The sequence below is a fragment of the Halichoeres trimaculatus genome, unplaced genomic scaffold, assembly GCF_033239565.1.
Source record: "Halichoeres trimaculatus isolate MK-OKI-2021-1 unplaced genomic scaffold, fHalTri1.1 fHalTri1_scaffold_15, whole genome shotgun sequence".
Lineage (NCBI taxonomy): Eukaryota > Metazoa > Chordata > Actinopteri > Labriformes > Labridae > Halichoeres > Halichoeres trimaculatus.
Window position 1 is genome coordinate 10,415,505 of NW_027437193.1, and position 16,767 is coordinate 10,432,271.

General features: G+C 39.5%; 1 protein-coding gene across 1 annotated transcript in view; it reads left to right on the forward strand.

Moving 5' to 3' along the window:
• Positions 1–16,767, forward strand: part of st6galnac5a (ST6 (alpha-N-acetyl-neuraminyl-2,3-beta-galactosyl-1,3)-N-acetylgalactosaminide alpha-2,6-sialyltransferase 5a) — a 104,134-nt gene that overhangs the window by 8,640 nt on the left and 78,727 nt on the right. The window contains exon 3 of the mRNA XM_074689318.1: positions 16,036–16,233. Coding sequence (XP_074545419.1) covers positions 16,219–16,233 — 15 coding nt within the window. The 5' untranslated portion in view covers positions 16,036–16,218. The remainder of the gene's footprint in view (positions 1–16,035; positions 16,234–16,767) is intronic.

Here is a 16,767-nt window from a genome sequence, read left to right on the forward strand (position 1 = left end):
AATGGAGCCAGAGCAGGAAAATACAGCAAATGCATACTCAAAGCAGAGAAGAAATTAAGTTTAGTTATGTTTAAAACTTTTTTGTTTCACTGGTATTATAAAATAAATTATCAATTTTGTCAAGGGATTGTTACTGTGGAAAGATTTCAGTTTCAAAACTCAAGAAACTGGTCTCCTTTGTTTCCAAACTTTTGCAGAGTTGTCAAAAGAAGAAAAGTGGCAAACAGCATTTCTGCAGTGTTTTGGTACATGCAGGCAACAAAATTAAAATTAGCACATCTTTTTCACAACATTGTAAAAAAAAATCCTTTCAACTGTCAGTATTTTGTCTTTGAACAATTTTAATGTAATATTGGGTTTAAATGATTTGGAAATAGTCAAAAATCTATTTGTATCAACATTTTACACAGTGTCCCACCATTGCAAGTTTTTGCCCACATGCTTCCCATTTTTACAGCTTTTTTCCAATTTAAGTTCAGAAATTAAAAAGATGAGAACTAAGATTTGATAAAGTAAAGCCTCATGATGTCAGTTTGAAAATTAGGAAGCTTTCCACTATTAATATAATCCAGAACATCGTCCCATTTATGCACTTTTTGTTTTGTAGACATAAAAAAAGAGGGCCGAGAATAGAGCCCTGTGGAACTCCTATTTTCTCTGTTTAAGAAGACATCGATAACACTTTAATTAAGAGGTCCACAAATTTCACCACTCTCGGGTAATAATTGGACAAAGTTTTTTCTTATTTCTTTGAAAGCACATAACTTCTTTGTAATAATGTCCAAATTTGTCGTCACAAGTCACTATAGAATAGCATAGAACTTTATTTGTCATTGCACAAAGTGCAACGAAATTGCAAAATTAATACAAAATACCTACAATTGGCAGGTTACTGTTTTTTCCAGTTTCTTTTAAATTTACTCCAAATTGCAAGGTAAGAAGGTGACCAATAGCAAAAGCTTTATTTGAAATTAAATCATAACCCACCACAAATTTTTTTCGGAAGTATCCCAACGTTTCTGCTATTTCCAGAGAAGCTGGTGATAAAAAGCTGCTTAGTTCTTGAATACAAAAGTTAGATTCATTGTTTCCTCTGATAATTACCTTTGAAATGTTCAGTGAATCATTGAATTTCATTCAATGTGATATTCACCAAGAGTAGGGTTGTATTTTGGCCTTACCTGATTATAATAGACACTGCGAGAACAGGTGCACTGCAAAACAGAATCTGGCCAGAAGTTATTGTGCTAATTTTCACCAAATTCTCATGAAATTTCAGGGGTAATTTCAAAGGAATAAGAAAAAACTTGTCTAATTATTACCCAAGTGCAATGAAATTTATGGACCTCTAAAGTGAAGTGTTACCAAGACATCTCAATGATGGTGGTTTTGAAGAATGAGATATGCTCCATTTTGAAAAAAAGATCAAATTTACCCCTTATTTCACCTTTTTCTGCAAAAATACAAAAAACCAAAAAACAAAAACGGAACGATATCCATTCATTTTAAGAAATAGGAGATAGTCCAAGTTACCTTGCTGCAACCAACAGTTTTCTTTGGTGTAGATAAGGATGAAAAAGATGGGAAAAGTATGATAAAAAATATTAATTGACTTTTGGCCCAGGCTGGGAAGTAGTCATAAATATTAACTGGAGTACGTGTGTGTTTTTGGTCGGTTGATGCATGTGTGGTGAGCAGACACTGATGCTTCGACAAGGAGCCGCTATCTGGCGAAGGGAGAATCTGAGTGTTTGTTTCACCTCCAGCAGAGACACACAACAAAGCGAGGCCTGCACAAAGTGCCGGGTCTCTCTGTACCAAGGTCCAGTCACCCCTGAAACTAGATTCTCTCTTCCATCATGCCTGAGGGAACATTTTAATTAAAGGCCAGCGTGGAGCAGAGGACACCCATCACCCCATTCTTGACATGTCCACCGTCAACAAACACAGAGAGCAAATAAATCCTCAAGTGGACAATGTCCCGTCCATGCTACACTAACTGTAACTACACACCAAGTGAGCAGATTGTGGTGTAATGACTGTAATTTATTGGGTAAAGGGGCAGAATTAAGTATTGTTGGGGCTTTGAGATTTTCCATTAGAATGGCCCCGATGACTGACGTTATTTAATTGAATGCGGTCCTGAGAATCGTATCCATTTTCTAATTTACCTGCAGTCCAACCTGAATGGGCTTCATTTTCTTTTGTCCCACCTGGTTACACAATACATTAATTTCCCCTCACAATGACCTGCCGACTTTTAATATTATATTAACGTGTGTTTATCTTACAAGGAGCAAACCCTGCATTCCTGCAGAGATGAACAGGGGACGGACATCAATTTACTGCTTCAGGCTCAGAAACCACACAGCCCAAACAAGAGCAAGAATTACACCAGAGTTACCTTACATTTTAGGCTCTTTACAGAAACAATTTTATTCATTAAAGTGTGCTTAAACTACTAACAAACAAAAATTTGGTCCATTTAAAAGCAAAGAAAACAACTTGCTTCGTCAAAATAGCTGATAATAATATTAGTCCCAACTCTAAAGGATGATAGTCAATCATGATTTAGGCTTTGCTGTTTTGCTCATCATTTCTGAATGGCTCTATGGACAGTAATGTTAGCATAAACAAAAAAGAGATGTCTGGTAAGTGTGATACAGCACGTCCTTCTAAGAGCATGCACAGCACCATTATCTTCAGTTATCTCTCTGGTCACATTAAACACAGCCCCCGCACATTAATCCACCTCACAATGAACAGTTAAACCACACATAGCATTGCTTTAAATCTGCAGTGGATCTGCTGCATGTTTTAGTCCCATTTGTGATTATGTGTAATCTGCTTATGAATGAAAAAAAAATATCCTCATGAGAGGCACAGCGGAGACTTCCCAGAAGCACTAATCCACATCAGTGTGGCCTTCAGAGTCCAGGGGGAATAATGTGTGAAAACACTGTGTAAGGTTGGCAGGCGCTACAACAACAACAACAACAACAACAACAACACATTAGAGAAACAGTTTGAAGGAAAGAGACGTGTTTGAAGTGAGCACTCAGTGAAGGAGAGGGTAAGGTCAGGGAGAGGAGATGGAGACGATTATTATTTTTTAAGGTTTTTAAGGTAACTGTTGCACAACTCTTCATTTAAACCTAGTGTCTGCTTTTGAGCTGAACTTTTGTTTCACTTGGCCACATTGAAGAAAATCAAGATAAAACTTTTGACAAAAAAACCCATATAGAGAGTTTGCACTAACATCACGATTTTGGCAGTTACCCAGAGGCGTGGCCACAATGGCGATACACATATGCATACAACATAAACACTTAATGGACGGAGATAGAAGTGCACAGTAAAATATGATTTGAAGAGGCCGTATACACAAAGGTTTTAGAGTGAAACACAAAAGTTTTGTTGTGTTTCAGCCACGTGTTTACACCAAAACGACGTTTCAGCCAACTTAAAGCTAACTTTTGAAAACGGCCTCCAGAGTGGGATTTTTCTGGAATGCTGCTGACACCGTTGCCGTGTAAACGGTAAGCTGGGGCTTTCAGTGGAAACAATGACATCATACTCCGCTTCGCGCATATAACAGGACAACAGTACCAGTGTTGTGATCGATGCGAACTACCGTGTTGTGCTTGTGCTGCTTAATCTGCTGAATCTGCTGACTGTCTTCATACAAAATGCGCATCTGTTACTCCACTTTTGCTTTTAATATTCACCAATACACCAGATGATCAGCTCAACTCTACTTCGGTGGAGATCTACCAAAAGCTGCTTCTGGACAAGACAGTTATAGCACCACCTACCGGCCTGGCATGCTTACTACAGCGTTTTTAGTCCCTCTGCGTTTCGGTTTAAACGCTGATTTTTTTTCACTGCGTTTTCAAATAAAACGTTGTCGTGTAAACGGGGCCTAAGATGTTTTATCTCCCAACAAATTTGATAAACCCACAGACAGAGCACACTAAAGCCATGTTTACACTGACTCCTGTAAAGATTCTTCCTTTGCGTTTCCAAAAGCCACCCGCACATGCGTTGACCTCAGCGTTTCACCCTGAAACGCTCTGCTCTGTGTTTACACAAGGCTGGATGGAGGAGGGTTTTGAAAACTCTCCACTCTGGAGAGCGTTTTCAAAAGTTTCTGTTTCCGGACAAAACACAACACGGTCTCATCTAAATGCAAGGCAAAAACACAACAAAATGTTTTGTTATTTGACTGTTTTTGGCGTTGTGTAAATGCGGCCTGAAACTTTTAATGAGGGACTCAGCCAGCAAGTAAAAAAGAGAACAATTTTGAAAAAATTACACCTAATAAGCAGGAGAGACCCATAAAAAGTTAGCATCTTTATCCTAGTCGTCTATCCAAAGGTATGAAAACAGATGTTACTATTATACTTTCATGGGAGATGGGATCCACATTGTAAATGATGTTCTTTTGGCAGAGGCTCACTTTTCGGCACTTAAAAAAAAACACCCGAAAGACACTGAGTTTTACTTATGAATTATTTATTTCTGTGAATTATCCCTAAATCAAATTTATACTCTATTATTCAATTTTAAGATGCTTTGGACGCAGAATATGGCCTATCCGACAGGAAATGCTGGGAACAGACTTGAATGTTGAAATTAATGACAGATTATTGTCTTGAAAATCCTGATGGAGTTTAGCTAGTCACAATCTCCTCCATTCCTTGTACAGTTGTTTGCACTCCTCACCCCAATTTGTGATCATTTTTCATAGTCACAAGAATATGAAATGTTTTTTTCTTGGTCTGACCAATTAGTGAAAAAAAAAACAGCAAAAAAAAATTGTCTGTTGTCTGACAATAATCCCACATACCTGTGAGCTCAATTTCCTTCTGTTTTGAAAGTGCCTTCAACATGGCCAAGCTCGAGTTGCTACCTCACGTAAAACCCTCTTTCAAGTTAAGTGTCAAAAAAGTTATCCAAGAAATTTATGAAATAAAAAGGCTTTTCTGTGCTGACATCTGCGCTTTCCTGACCATGGTAGCACCATTTGCTTTGCAGATCACATACAAGAAGCTCTATTATCTCATTTTTCACTCATAAACATAATGTTTGTTTCTTTTCTCTGACTCTTGTGCTGTTATCTTCAGTTGCGTTGTAATGATTTGTAAATTCTTGAAATAACCTCCTGCTTTTTGTCTCATCCGTGCTCGTTATTCTGAGTAATCTCTCTTATCACTGCCTTTCAAACACCCAGGGCGAAACATCCACGAAGAAGTGCTCTAAAAGTTAAAAAACACCCCAGGTTTTGGTGAACTTGAACTCGAGTCCCTTTGAAAAGAAGTTTCAGGATCAGTATTCATGAGGGGCTGGTGCAGATCACTGTTGTGTGGGGGTTTGCGTGGGCGTCGACATGACGATCAGGCCGTGAGCAGTCATACAGATTTGAAAATGTAATCACCATGCAGAGCAACCAAACATGCAGGAAGCAGCGGCAGCAGCAGGTTGATCAATGGTTATGGTGCTTGTAACACTGCGGTTACGGCGCTCACAGAACAGCTTCTGCTCATCAGGGCCAGCTCCATGAGGACGATGGTGATGATGATGATGGTGGTGTTGCTGTGAAAAATGGCTGCCTGGTGCTGGATACTGATCAGCAGGTGTTTACGAGGGCTATAACACCCAGGAAGGCTCAGGCACCTACTTATTGGCTGTCGTAGGTCGTTACATGCTTGATTGTGGAGGGTCCGTGCGGGGCCATATTTCACCCTTTTATGTTCTTTCTAATCCGCTGCAGATCTGTATCCTGCCTCTGATTTACGAGTGAAGCTTCTCCCTGCGGTGCTGCAGGACAGGGACCTTGACAAGGGAATATGACTGGCTTTTTGTCCTTTCCATAATTAGAGAGTACATCCAATTCACCCTGTTCATTACCCCTGGGCCCAGAGACAAATGGTGAGAGGGCCTGTTTTAATGCAGCCTTGCTGGCTGTCCTGTTCTGGGTGAATGAGCAACAGAGCATGCAGGAGGATGAGAGATAGGAGACGTGCATTTACAAGGTAATTTAACCAGCATATTACACAAAAAGTGTGAGGAAATCTTTTTTTTTTCTTTTAGGAAAATATTCCACCAGAGGACTGAACACTGAGAGATATGAAAGACCACAGCAGTCACTTTGAATGTTAAGCACATTCACTCTAAACCTCCTACACATTTCATTACAGATACCCCGTGTGCTGTAATGATGTTGTTTAGTTTGTATTTATGGTAAACGAGTGAGCTGGGTCTTAAAACTGACTAGAATCAATCACAGTTTGTATTAGGGCGGCTTGTTTCACAGACTCAGTCGACATATTTTCTTTGGAATTAGGTGTCACAGGTACAAAGAGAGAGTAATCTCCCTGCACAATCGTCTTTCTGGTCAAAACTATACCAGCAAATTGACTTGGCTGCATCCTTCAAAGGGCACAGGTTGCCAAGGATGCATCATTCATAGCCTGTCTAGACTGCTAAGGCCAAACTATAATGACAGTCTGGTCTGTGGAGAATAGTGTCACCAGCTGTTCCCGCCCCTACTTGTCTCATACACAGGCAGACACAACCAGTGTTAAAGAATGAAGCCAATGTGGAAGGGAAATGAAACTGCAGTACCGTGAGTGTCCACTGGTGTCTGGTGGCAGGAAAACCCACTCAACACTTTACCCACGTCTCAATGCCTGTTTTTACATTAAAACCTGGCATATTTACAGCCAGAGGAGAATTAAGGTAGTCATGGGCCCCAGGATATTCTTTGTGTGGGGCCCCTCTTATAGATCATGTTGTCCCACAGGCTCATACTTCAGGCAGTGTTGCCAGATATTGCGGTAGAAGCAAGCAACCAGCTCTGAGAAAACAAGTCCAACAGGTGACTTCTCACATTGTGTAAACAAAAGACCTCTTCATAACAGTAGAAATATGTGTTTTTGTTTTCAGTAAACGCAGTCAACATAAAAACATGAATGAACTATTTCATTTTTTAATTAAGATTAAAAGAGTTCCTGCACACTGTATCACTCTCAATTCTGTTTTATTTATGTAACATTTTGGTTCATATGACCTTTATCAGACATATCAGACATATCCCTCATTTGAAAAACACATCTGAATTATTTATTGTTATTTCGTGTTGTTTGTGACCCTAAAAAAAATCTTAAAATTGTTTTTTTGTCTTGAATAAGCTTGGTTGCCTCTTTTTCAAAAAATATTTCAAAAAACATTTTAATCTCAACGGTTTATAGCGTTTTGTCTTTATATATTTTTCTTAAGATCATGTAAAACTCTGTGATGCATCTGTTAATAAGAAATATAATAATTAACTTTATTTATATAGCACTATAACACATAAATAACACATAAAAACAAAGTTAAAAAGTGCTTTACATCATAAAAGCAACCAGTAAAAATAAATAAAAGAGAAGAAAGAAAGGTAAAAGAGAAATGTGAGGAAAAATATACAAGACTAAGAACCACCACCAATAAAAGAAAGGAAAACATCTGTAAAAATAAAAACATTAAGGATTAAAACGATTAAAACAAAAAAGGATAAAAAAAAAATCTAAAATAATTTAAAATGCTGCCCCTGATACTGTCAGTTAATAATAAAATAAAAATAAAACAAAACAAAAACAGCATTTTGATGATTAAAACACGCTCAGCTAAAATCTTTAAAAGAGGATAAAGTCTGCCATCCTGATCTCCTTAGGCAGGTTGTTCCACAGGGTTGGAGAATCGAATGTTATTGCCCCCTGACAGGTGAAACTCATCAACAAGGCAGAGTCCCCGGGCCCATGGATTGGTCAGCTGCACCTATGGGGAATGTATATATGTATGTGTTGGGCAGAGGGACTGCATGATATGTCTGAGGAAGGTCACACTGACCAAAACATTACATAAATAAAACATAATTGAGAGTGATACACTGTGCAGGAGCCAAACGTTTTGAGTTACACCCTCTTCCTACGCACCTGTGCCTTCATTCTTCATTGATCTTTGAACACTGATTAACAGAAAGTATATATACATTATGCATCAACAACAGAAAATTGACAATAAAACTTAAAATGGTAAATTTTTCTTTGTTCAAAAAATTATTAATAAAATCGAAGTAATTACAATAATTCTATTAAAGTATCATAAATGTTTGTTGTTGTTGTGAAGAGCTGAGGGAGAATCAGCAAATCAAGCCCAAATGAACACAATCAAGCCCACAAACCCACAGCCAAGGACTGACGAGATTTGCGAGCAACTCTACAGAAAAAGAAGCTCAAAGTCACTTTTAACAAACAGACTTTGCAACTATAGTGACAGCACCAGCGGGAGGTGGTGATGCAAGTAGACAAATTTTTGAGCATGGCCACCAGTTGGTTGGATAGATAGAATATTTAAATTTCCAGAAAAATAGTCTGACCAATCACAGGTGGTGCAGCTGCAGCCTTTGTGAGCCTGTGCATTAATCTGCGCCTGTTTTCAACCTGACTGACTGCCTCAAAACTTCTCTCCAGAAACTTATGGCTGGTGTCACAGAGACTTCATCTTATACAGTCTATCATCACACAGTCACTCCTGATGCCGAATGCATCAGTTCTACCTCTTTGACTCAAACTCACTACTAAAAATGTTTGGAGCGCTGCCAAGTCTGTGAACATTTACAAAATATCTGCAGAAGGTATAGATTACTCAACCCGTAGGAGAGAAAAGCAGAGATGGAGAAATATGTCAGTGAGCAAATAAGAATTGTGGGACTGAAAATAAAAATACTCAGACATCAAAACAGATGCTTACAGCGGAAAACTTAGAGAAGTCTGTGATCAAACCAGTCATAAAACAGCACAACCACTGACTTGTAATGAATTCCCTCACTTTCACAGGACTGACATCACTGACAGATCAGAGCATTTAACATTAGAGAGATGAGCGCCTGCAGGGTGGGGATTGTGCTATGAGGGGACAGCTCTTTGATTCATTCAAACTTTGACTTTAGGGACTCACGCTGCTCCTTTCTTGAAACAAAAGTTAGATCCAGATGTAACACAAGCACAATTCAGTCTTAGTTTTAAGAGCTAAGTCTGATGCTAAGTAACACCCAGGTGTTCACCCAGCTGGTGCACTCCTTTCTTTTTACTTTTTTGTTTTTTTTCATGGTCTTTTTCTGCATTCATTCAGAGAGGACAGCTGATAGAGCAAGGGTGGAGAGTGGCGTGCTGAAAAGAGGTTGCAAGGTTGAAACCTGGGCCAACTGCTCAAGGGCTAAATTCCTGGGTCACGCAATCAAACTATTACCAGGGCCCCACATAACTACACCTATTATATTAAAAAATTTGGAAACTTTTGATGTTTGTAATGCAAGTAGAACATCTTAAAGTCTTTCCCTCAGTTAAATTCTTTTCTGACTTGATGCATAATTAATCCTGGGATGGATTGGACCTTGAAGGATGCACCTGATGCATCCTTTGCAGCCCAGGGAAAAAAAGGACTGTGGCATTTGTCGGAACCTTCCAGATGGGACAGCCTTGTTGTGCAGCTGTGGTTCAGTCAGTCTTGAAATGTGTTCTTTGAAGGATGCAGCCTCCACACCGAGACACAGCTTAGATCAGAAGCTGACTTAGTGATGTGACATCATGGTTTGTGGAGAGATGTTTAGATAAGCTACACAAGCATTTCTAACATCAACACTTTTTTCTTTGGAGCTGTGAAGTGATAATACTTGAAAAAAGGAAAACAGTGAGATGTCTGCAAATGTTAGCATAGTTAGAAAGTTGAATCTGTTATTCATGCATACAATGACATCAGCTTCAATTCCCTACCAAAGAAAACAAATAAACAAAATATATATTAAATTAAGCACTGCAGGGTGCTACAGATTCCAAAGCCCTCATTGCAGTAGTTGCCAGGGCTGGGACAATATGCTTTTCTCCCGATTCAATTGTTTTACGATTTTTGGGGTGCCAATTCAATGTATATTGCAACACTTCTATATTTCCAATTCTTGCAATTTTTAGTTTGCTTTTTTAACACCAAACCAAGTGAAAAGGTTGAATGATGATGGTTATGTCTACAGGCAAGATCAGGAGCCATATTATCCCATGTGAGTCAGTTTTTAGGATTTATTCAGGGGATCTGACACCTCATCTTTTTTTTTCCAACCAAGATTATAAATAAAGACTAAAATGAATTATTTAAATTTGAAAAAAAAAGAAGAAGTTTTTTTGAACAAAAAATCACAATTTAGCACATTGATTTTTTTTCTCCCACCCTGATTTCTTCTTGGCTATTGCTCTTTCCCCTCATATTTTTTGTCTCTAGTTAGTCTTCCTATTAAATAAAAGCAAAAATGATCTAAAAGAATACTTTAAAACTCTTCAGATTGCATGTTTCAACATTTTCAAACTCGTGATGATTAAGCCCCCAAAGCACACCTTACTTTGACTTTGCACCAATACGATCATGATCTACAAATCTTTTTAATAATGAAAATATTCACTCATCTGGTTGTGAATTTGGGTGGCTGTGGCTCAGTGAGAGTCTGTCGTGCCTTTATTATCAGGTTGATAGTTTGTTCCTAGCCCATAAAACAAGGTGTCCTTTGCAATACACTGAACTCCAAATCAGTCCAGATTAGTTTATACCATGGGTTCATTGTTGGGTGTATGTGACATAAAGTGCTCTGTGTGGTCAGAAGACTAGAAAGGCACTGTATGACTCAAGTCCATTTACCATTTCAACGAGGTGAAAAGTCCGGTCATCCATTATGGACTTCATAGAAACCACCTCCTGAGCTTCCAGCTGAATCGAACCTTAAAGATGAATAAGAAGAATGGTTTGAGGCTTCATTAACTTCACATGCGGTCTTTGTGCCCACATTATAAATGTGCAGCATATATTATACATCTACCCTTCATTCAGAGTCCCAGGTTTGTTTTCAGGTGCTGAAGGTAGAGAAGTTTGCTACTCTTTTTTTATGCCCCAGTTTTTCCCCACACTCAGAGTCATTATCCAGTAAACATATATTTGTCACAAGCCAAGAGTGTAAAGAAAGGAAATTAGCCCATCAATTCTTGCATTCAATTTCCTGCACATTGTTTCTGGAGTCAATAAATGTATATTTGACAGATCAGGGCAGGAGCTCACTTGCATTTTTGAGTACCTTTAAATTTAACTTTGCACAATCCTCAGAGAATTGAGCTCAGAAGATAAATGTGTCAACCCCCTGTTGTTAAAAAATTAAACAATCCATGCCGGGATTTTACATCTGTGATTTGTTAATGCCAGGAATTTAAGGAACATGATTAGTGCAGATGAAAGGCTAAAAACATGATATTAATTATCAAGAAACATCCGCCATGAAATCTGCACTGATAGAAAAAGCTGTGGTGGCTGAAAAAGCTTACCAACCATCAGGAGAATCATGCTACAAATTCAGAAACAATGCACTTTTATAAACACATGCAAAGCCCAAAGCAAAATGTAAGAGAGGAAACACACTACCAATGGGAAAATGGGTCATATAAAAAAAACAACTGCATCAACATCAAATGTGCTGAAATTACATGAATAATGGAAATCCAGAAATGCACAAACACAGAAAAGACATGTCAAAGAAAAACTCTGCAAATTGAGAGATGACAGTGGGGGTGCTCCAGAGAGCTCATTACTCATGTCAAACTAATCATATGATGAATATAAACTTTTACAGTCTCATGCAACATTAATCGGACGAGATACTCTGTGTGTTTTTGCTCCACTTCAGTCAGATATCTAATTGTTGGTTTTGTTTCTCTGTTTGGACAGTTTTGCACTTGATCAGAAATAGAAAATTCAGTTTCTCATCTGTTGCTGACCGGGAGAGGATGAATCTCTCGGAGAGTATGACTCTCCATCCATACAGTCTGAGTCAGTCTCCCCTCTGTTCATACAGATTTCAGCTAAAAAGCTCCACGCACTAAATCTTCAAAGCGTGATTGAATTTCTTCAGTTTTCAGCACAAGTACTCCTCCTGACTGTAAATTTAAGGATCCTTTTTTTTTTCAACATTTCATCGCTCACCTTTCAAGTCTTGTGCAGAGCACGCAGCAAACATCCCTGACCTGTTAATGACCTGAGAGCTGGAATCTCAGTGTGAGGCCCTCAGGCAGTACAGAGTAGATTTTAGTTCATGCAGAACTTGAGCTGTAAATGAAGCAGTCCGCCCTCCTCCGTGGGTGTACAACAAGTGTGGATAAACTGACAGCTCGGTTCACTCGCTGCATCTTTCCCCATGTCTCCCTGTTTTCTTTTGATTGTTTGGATGGAGTCTGCTTTTGAAAATAATCTCAAACTAGCTTGAGATTTGTTTCCACATCATATACCAAGTATGTGGTATTTCTGCAAAATATAGCTAACACAGTAACTCATCTGTGTCTAGGACTTGACCTCAGGGTTTCAGCTAGTACAACAACCTCAGTGATCAAACTAGTATGATCCTACAGGAAGTCAATGAGAGGGGTAGTTGCTGAATTATTTTAAAGGGGCTTCACGATCAAGTGGAGTACGACAGGACTGATTTACGACACACAAGTCTCTATGTCAACACCACTCTGGCTGATGAAACCAAAAAGTGAGAAGAGAGATCTCTGTTTTTTTCCCTGCTGAAAAATTGTCTTGGATTAATTTTGTAGTGATGGTTGACACTAGAGCCTAACTGTCAGACAGAAAAAGGACAGGAGAGTAGAAGAAAGCTAAACGGGAGAGTGATACAGCCCGAGCTAAAGGCTAACACAGGGGCTAAACTGTTTATGATAATGTCCTGCCTTTTTTCCCTGGGCATGCATCAGCATTTTTGCTCAAGCCGGAGCCATCACAGAGACAAGTGATCCAAAACAAATGAGAGATGTGATGAAGGCATGGATCCCTCTTTCAAAATCATTTAGAGTAAGATCAGGTGTATTGCGACTAAGAGTCTCTGCTGTAACAAACTGGTTTTAACCACCGTCTGGATATCATCATCAGTTAGAATAACTGTCTCAAATCACACCCCAATTTTTGACAGATTGACATTTGTAGGCAGCTCGAGAGCCTCAAACAGCAGCAGCAGTCATCCAGAAGGTTGGGTTGTCCATATATAATGTTTTCTCTCTTCTTTTCATTGACTTTTAAAAAATTCAACTCCAGCCAAGTATGAACACCTTTCAGACAGTTCAGCAGCGGCTGCTGAGTATCTTGACGTTTTGACTGTAAGGGGAGATAGAGCTGGATGAAATTAACAAAGCACATAAAAATAATGTGTTTTAAAAACGGAGCCCACAATTTTAAATAAAATAAACCTGCTGGTTTCTCAGGATGACATATTGAGACAGATTCTGACTCCAGCTACTTGTAACTTTCAGCCAAAGTAGAAACAGGCAAAGAACTGGAGTTGAGGCATTATCCTGGGAGACACCACAGCATCCCTACCTGTCAGTCAACTCACTAACACCCCTCATTACCCTTCATTATGCAAAACTCATGATGAATGAGTACTAAAAATACAACAACCATGAGTCACAAATAGAGAACAAGGATGTGTTTATCCGCTGGGCTTTGGTGAGGAATCCTCAGCCTCAAGTGGACGCTCGATGAACTGCAGTTGGTGTTTGTTGCTGGCACAGCCTTTGAGATTTCTCGGCTCCTGGCTTTGAGAGTCTGTGTGTGTCAATGTGTGAGTGTGTGTGTCTGCAGTGTTCTGGTTTATTAGTTCCCCCTCTCAGCCACACTGTGAGGCCCTTTGAACTTTGTTTTGATAACTTCTCTGTGCTGCAGCCCTTTTTAAAGAGAATTAATATTTATGCTTAACCACTGAAACATATAAACACTTTGAGGACGGCCCGTTGAGTTAAGAGCTGCAAATTTAAAATCTTTTAAGAGGATTTGTTGTTTCAGTGAGGCGAGAACAAACAAAACTGTGAATCTGTTGGGCAATATGTGGATGTATAAAGAGCATTAATACACAGTCACAGCAGGGTGCAGCACAGACACAAAGCATGGACACACATCCACACCACCAAGAGGCAAAGGAATAGAAAAATAGCTGCCGCTCGGATTCAGCAGAGCTGCATGTTGCAACAATGTAGAAATCCTGACACACATTTAGTTTACTTTTATTTTGAAGCTAAACACCCCCGTGTGTATGCTGATGAATTACTGTGGAGAGCCAAACACAGTCAGTTCAACTGTAAAATATGAAAACAAGTTTATTTTTCAGCTTTGTGTGTCTTTATTTAGAGGATATGACAGTTAATGGTTAACTTTGGAGAGAGCCTCTGAGCAAATTTTGGCTGGAATGGTTGCAGCGATGTCAAAAAGTGAACCTCTTTCATTCAGCACTTTTCAGAATAAGAGACAACATTAGATGCAGTAAAATAAAGAGCAGCTGACCTTTGCACAGTTCCTTGCACATATATAAATCTATTTCACTCTCTGCAGTGTTACTCTCTGAGATTCAAAGAGATGTATTTGGGCTTTTTACGCTCTAATGAACAAACAAGAACGGTCCAAAATCAGACATCTGTTGGATGCACAAGTTTAACCCGGAGGCATTTAGTTGCATCTGATCTTAGTTAAGGCTTATACAGCAAAGCAGACTTTTATTTTTAATAATATCAACTAACTGAGGGAAAACCTTCATATCCCAATTTGTTTTTATTCAGTGATGTAATTTTGATCAGACCTGCCTTTTATCAGAGTAATGTTACGCTGTGCAGCCACACATTACATACATATGATCACAGTCACACCTAAGTGACAAAACAGCAGTCTGACGTAACTCCTGAACCCTGAACTGGGTGATAAAATCACATCCATGCAACCCAGTTACAGGAAAAACAACATTATTATTATATACAAAGATGAGAAGAGGAAACAATTTCAATCCCCGAAAACCGGGATTGTTCCACCTCTCCCCTACGTGGAAGAAATTGTATGGTTCATAGATATTTTTTATTCTCCCGTTTCTAGATTAAGACGATTTTGTGCTGGTCCATCACATCAGTGCTAAGAAAGCTCACTTTGATTGGTAGTTTTTAATATGGCACTTTTAAAGGACTATATCGTAAAGTGTCAGTATGATGAATAGCTATGAGAGGCTTGTTAGACAGTAAAGGTTGAGTTAAAATTAAAGCTCCTGTGAGGAATTGTAGATTTGTAGTGATGTTGGCGCCCCCCATAGACTGACAAACGTGTCTTAATTAAAAGCTAAATTTTCTTCCCTGCCTTAAAATTGTACTTTTTTTTTGGAGTGAAATAGATGACATGCTGGCAATGCTTCATGTTTCTAATAATTACTTAAAAGTTTGACAAAAGGGAGCTTAAATTGAAATATCAGCTTGTATTTCCTCAATAATTTTTTTTAAGTTGTTTTTTTCAGGCTTTTGTGTCTTTAATTAGAGGGAAAAGGACAATTGATAGAGTAAGAAACAAGGCGAGAGTGGGACTTTTCTGCAAGAAACAGGCCACAGGCTGGATCCAAACCCGGGCCACCCACTCGAGGGCAAATCTCATGGGGTGCGACCTAGACTGCTAGACCATCTGCACCCCAGCTGTACTTTAATCTGTAGCACTGTGAATAGTTTTCGAAATGAAACGGACATTGCTTTCTCCCAAAATGTTACTAATCAAATACATAGAACAGTATGGAGTTGCCTTGGACACATGAGCGCAGCACCAACATGTTAACAGATTAAGAGGCTAGGTAATGAGGAGTGCTTTCCAGGATGTGAAACACTGAAGTAACTTTTCACTCCTTCATTAATCCCCTCATATTCTATGCAGTGGACGTCAGAAGCTGACATGTCATGTATTCACTGTACTCCAGATTAATCCAAGCAGAGATCCTCAAACATTACTCAGCAGGAGACTGACCATTAAACAAAACGGCCTTATCGTCCTGGTGCAGGTGGAGTCTCTTTAATTAAATGCACTGCTCCTCCTCTCCTCGCACCTCGAACAGGGAGGGCGTTAGGACCCAGCAGAGCTACAACACTGAAACATCTGTCGCCTCGCTCTCCACAGTATGAATTGCGCCTGGGCTCCGGAGTGGAGACACACAGGCAGCAGGCAGGGAGGCAGACTTGCTGGCTGGCACGGTGCGGCACGGACCGGAGCAGATCCGGGATGCGAACTGATGACAGCGGATCATGAGAGAAAGTGGAGCTGGATGCCCTGAGCCCTAGTGGAAAGACAGCGTGCCGCAAAATGAAGACCCCCATGGTAAAGGTCTCTGTTATGTGGTGTTATAGTATAAGAAAAGCTTTTAAACCCAGCTTTGTTCTGTGAAGTGTTCTTAAATCGCTGTAACGCTGCTGCGTGGAGTCTGTCGGATCAAAAGATTAGGAGGCGAACAATGGACATCCAGCTGTGCGCTCTGTTTGGCACTAAGCTCCGGCTCTTTCTTATAATAACAAACGATACTACAGCATGGAGAAGAGCGCTGGTTTGTGTTTCCCTGCGTTTAATACAAATATCTGAAAAAGTGCACGGCATTTACTTTCTTTTAGAAAGTTATTTCCATGCACTTTTTCTGGAAACACCCCCCACATTCACACATCCAGGAGAAATAAATCAGAAGTAATGAGCTGTTCAGACTCTGCATCTGTTAGTCAATCTGGATTTCATACATGAAGACCCAGGCTGACTCAAACAAGGTCGGGGTGTTAAGATGAGCTTGTGTGTCATTGTTTTCAGCGTTCATTGAGGCGCACCACTCTTTTATATGCAGATGTGCTTCTGAACACAGCTGCGCTT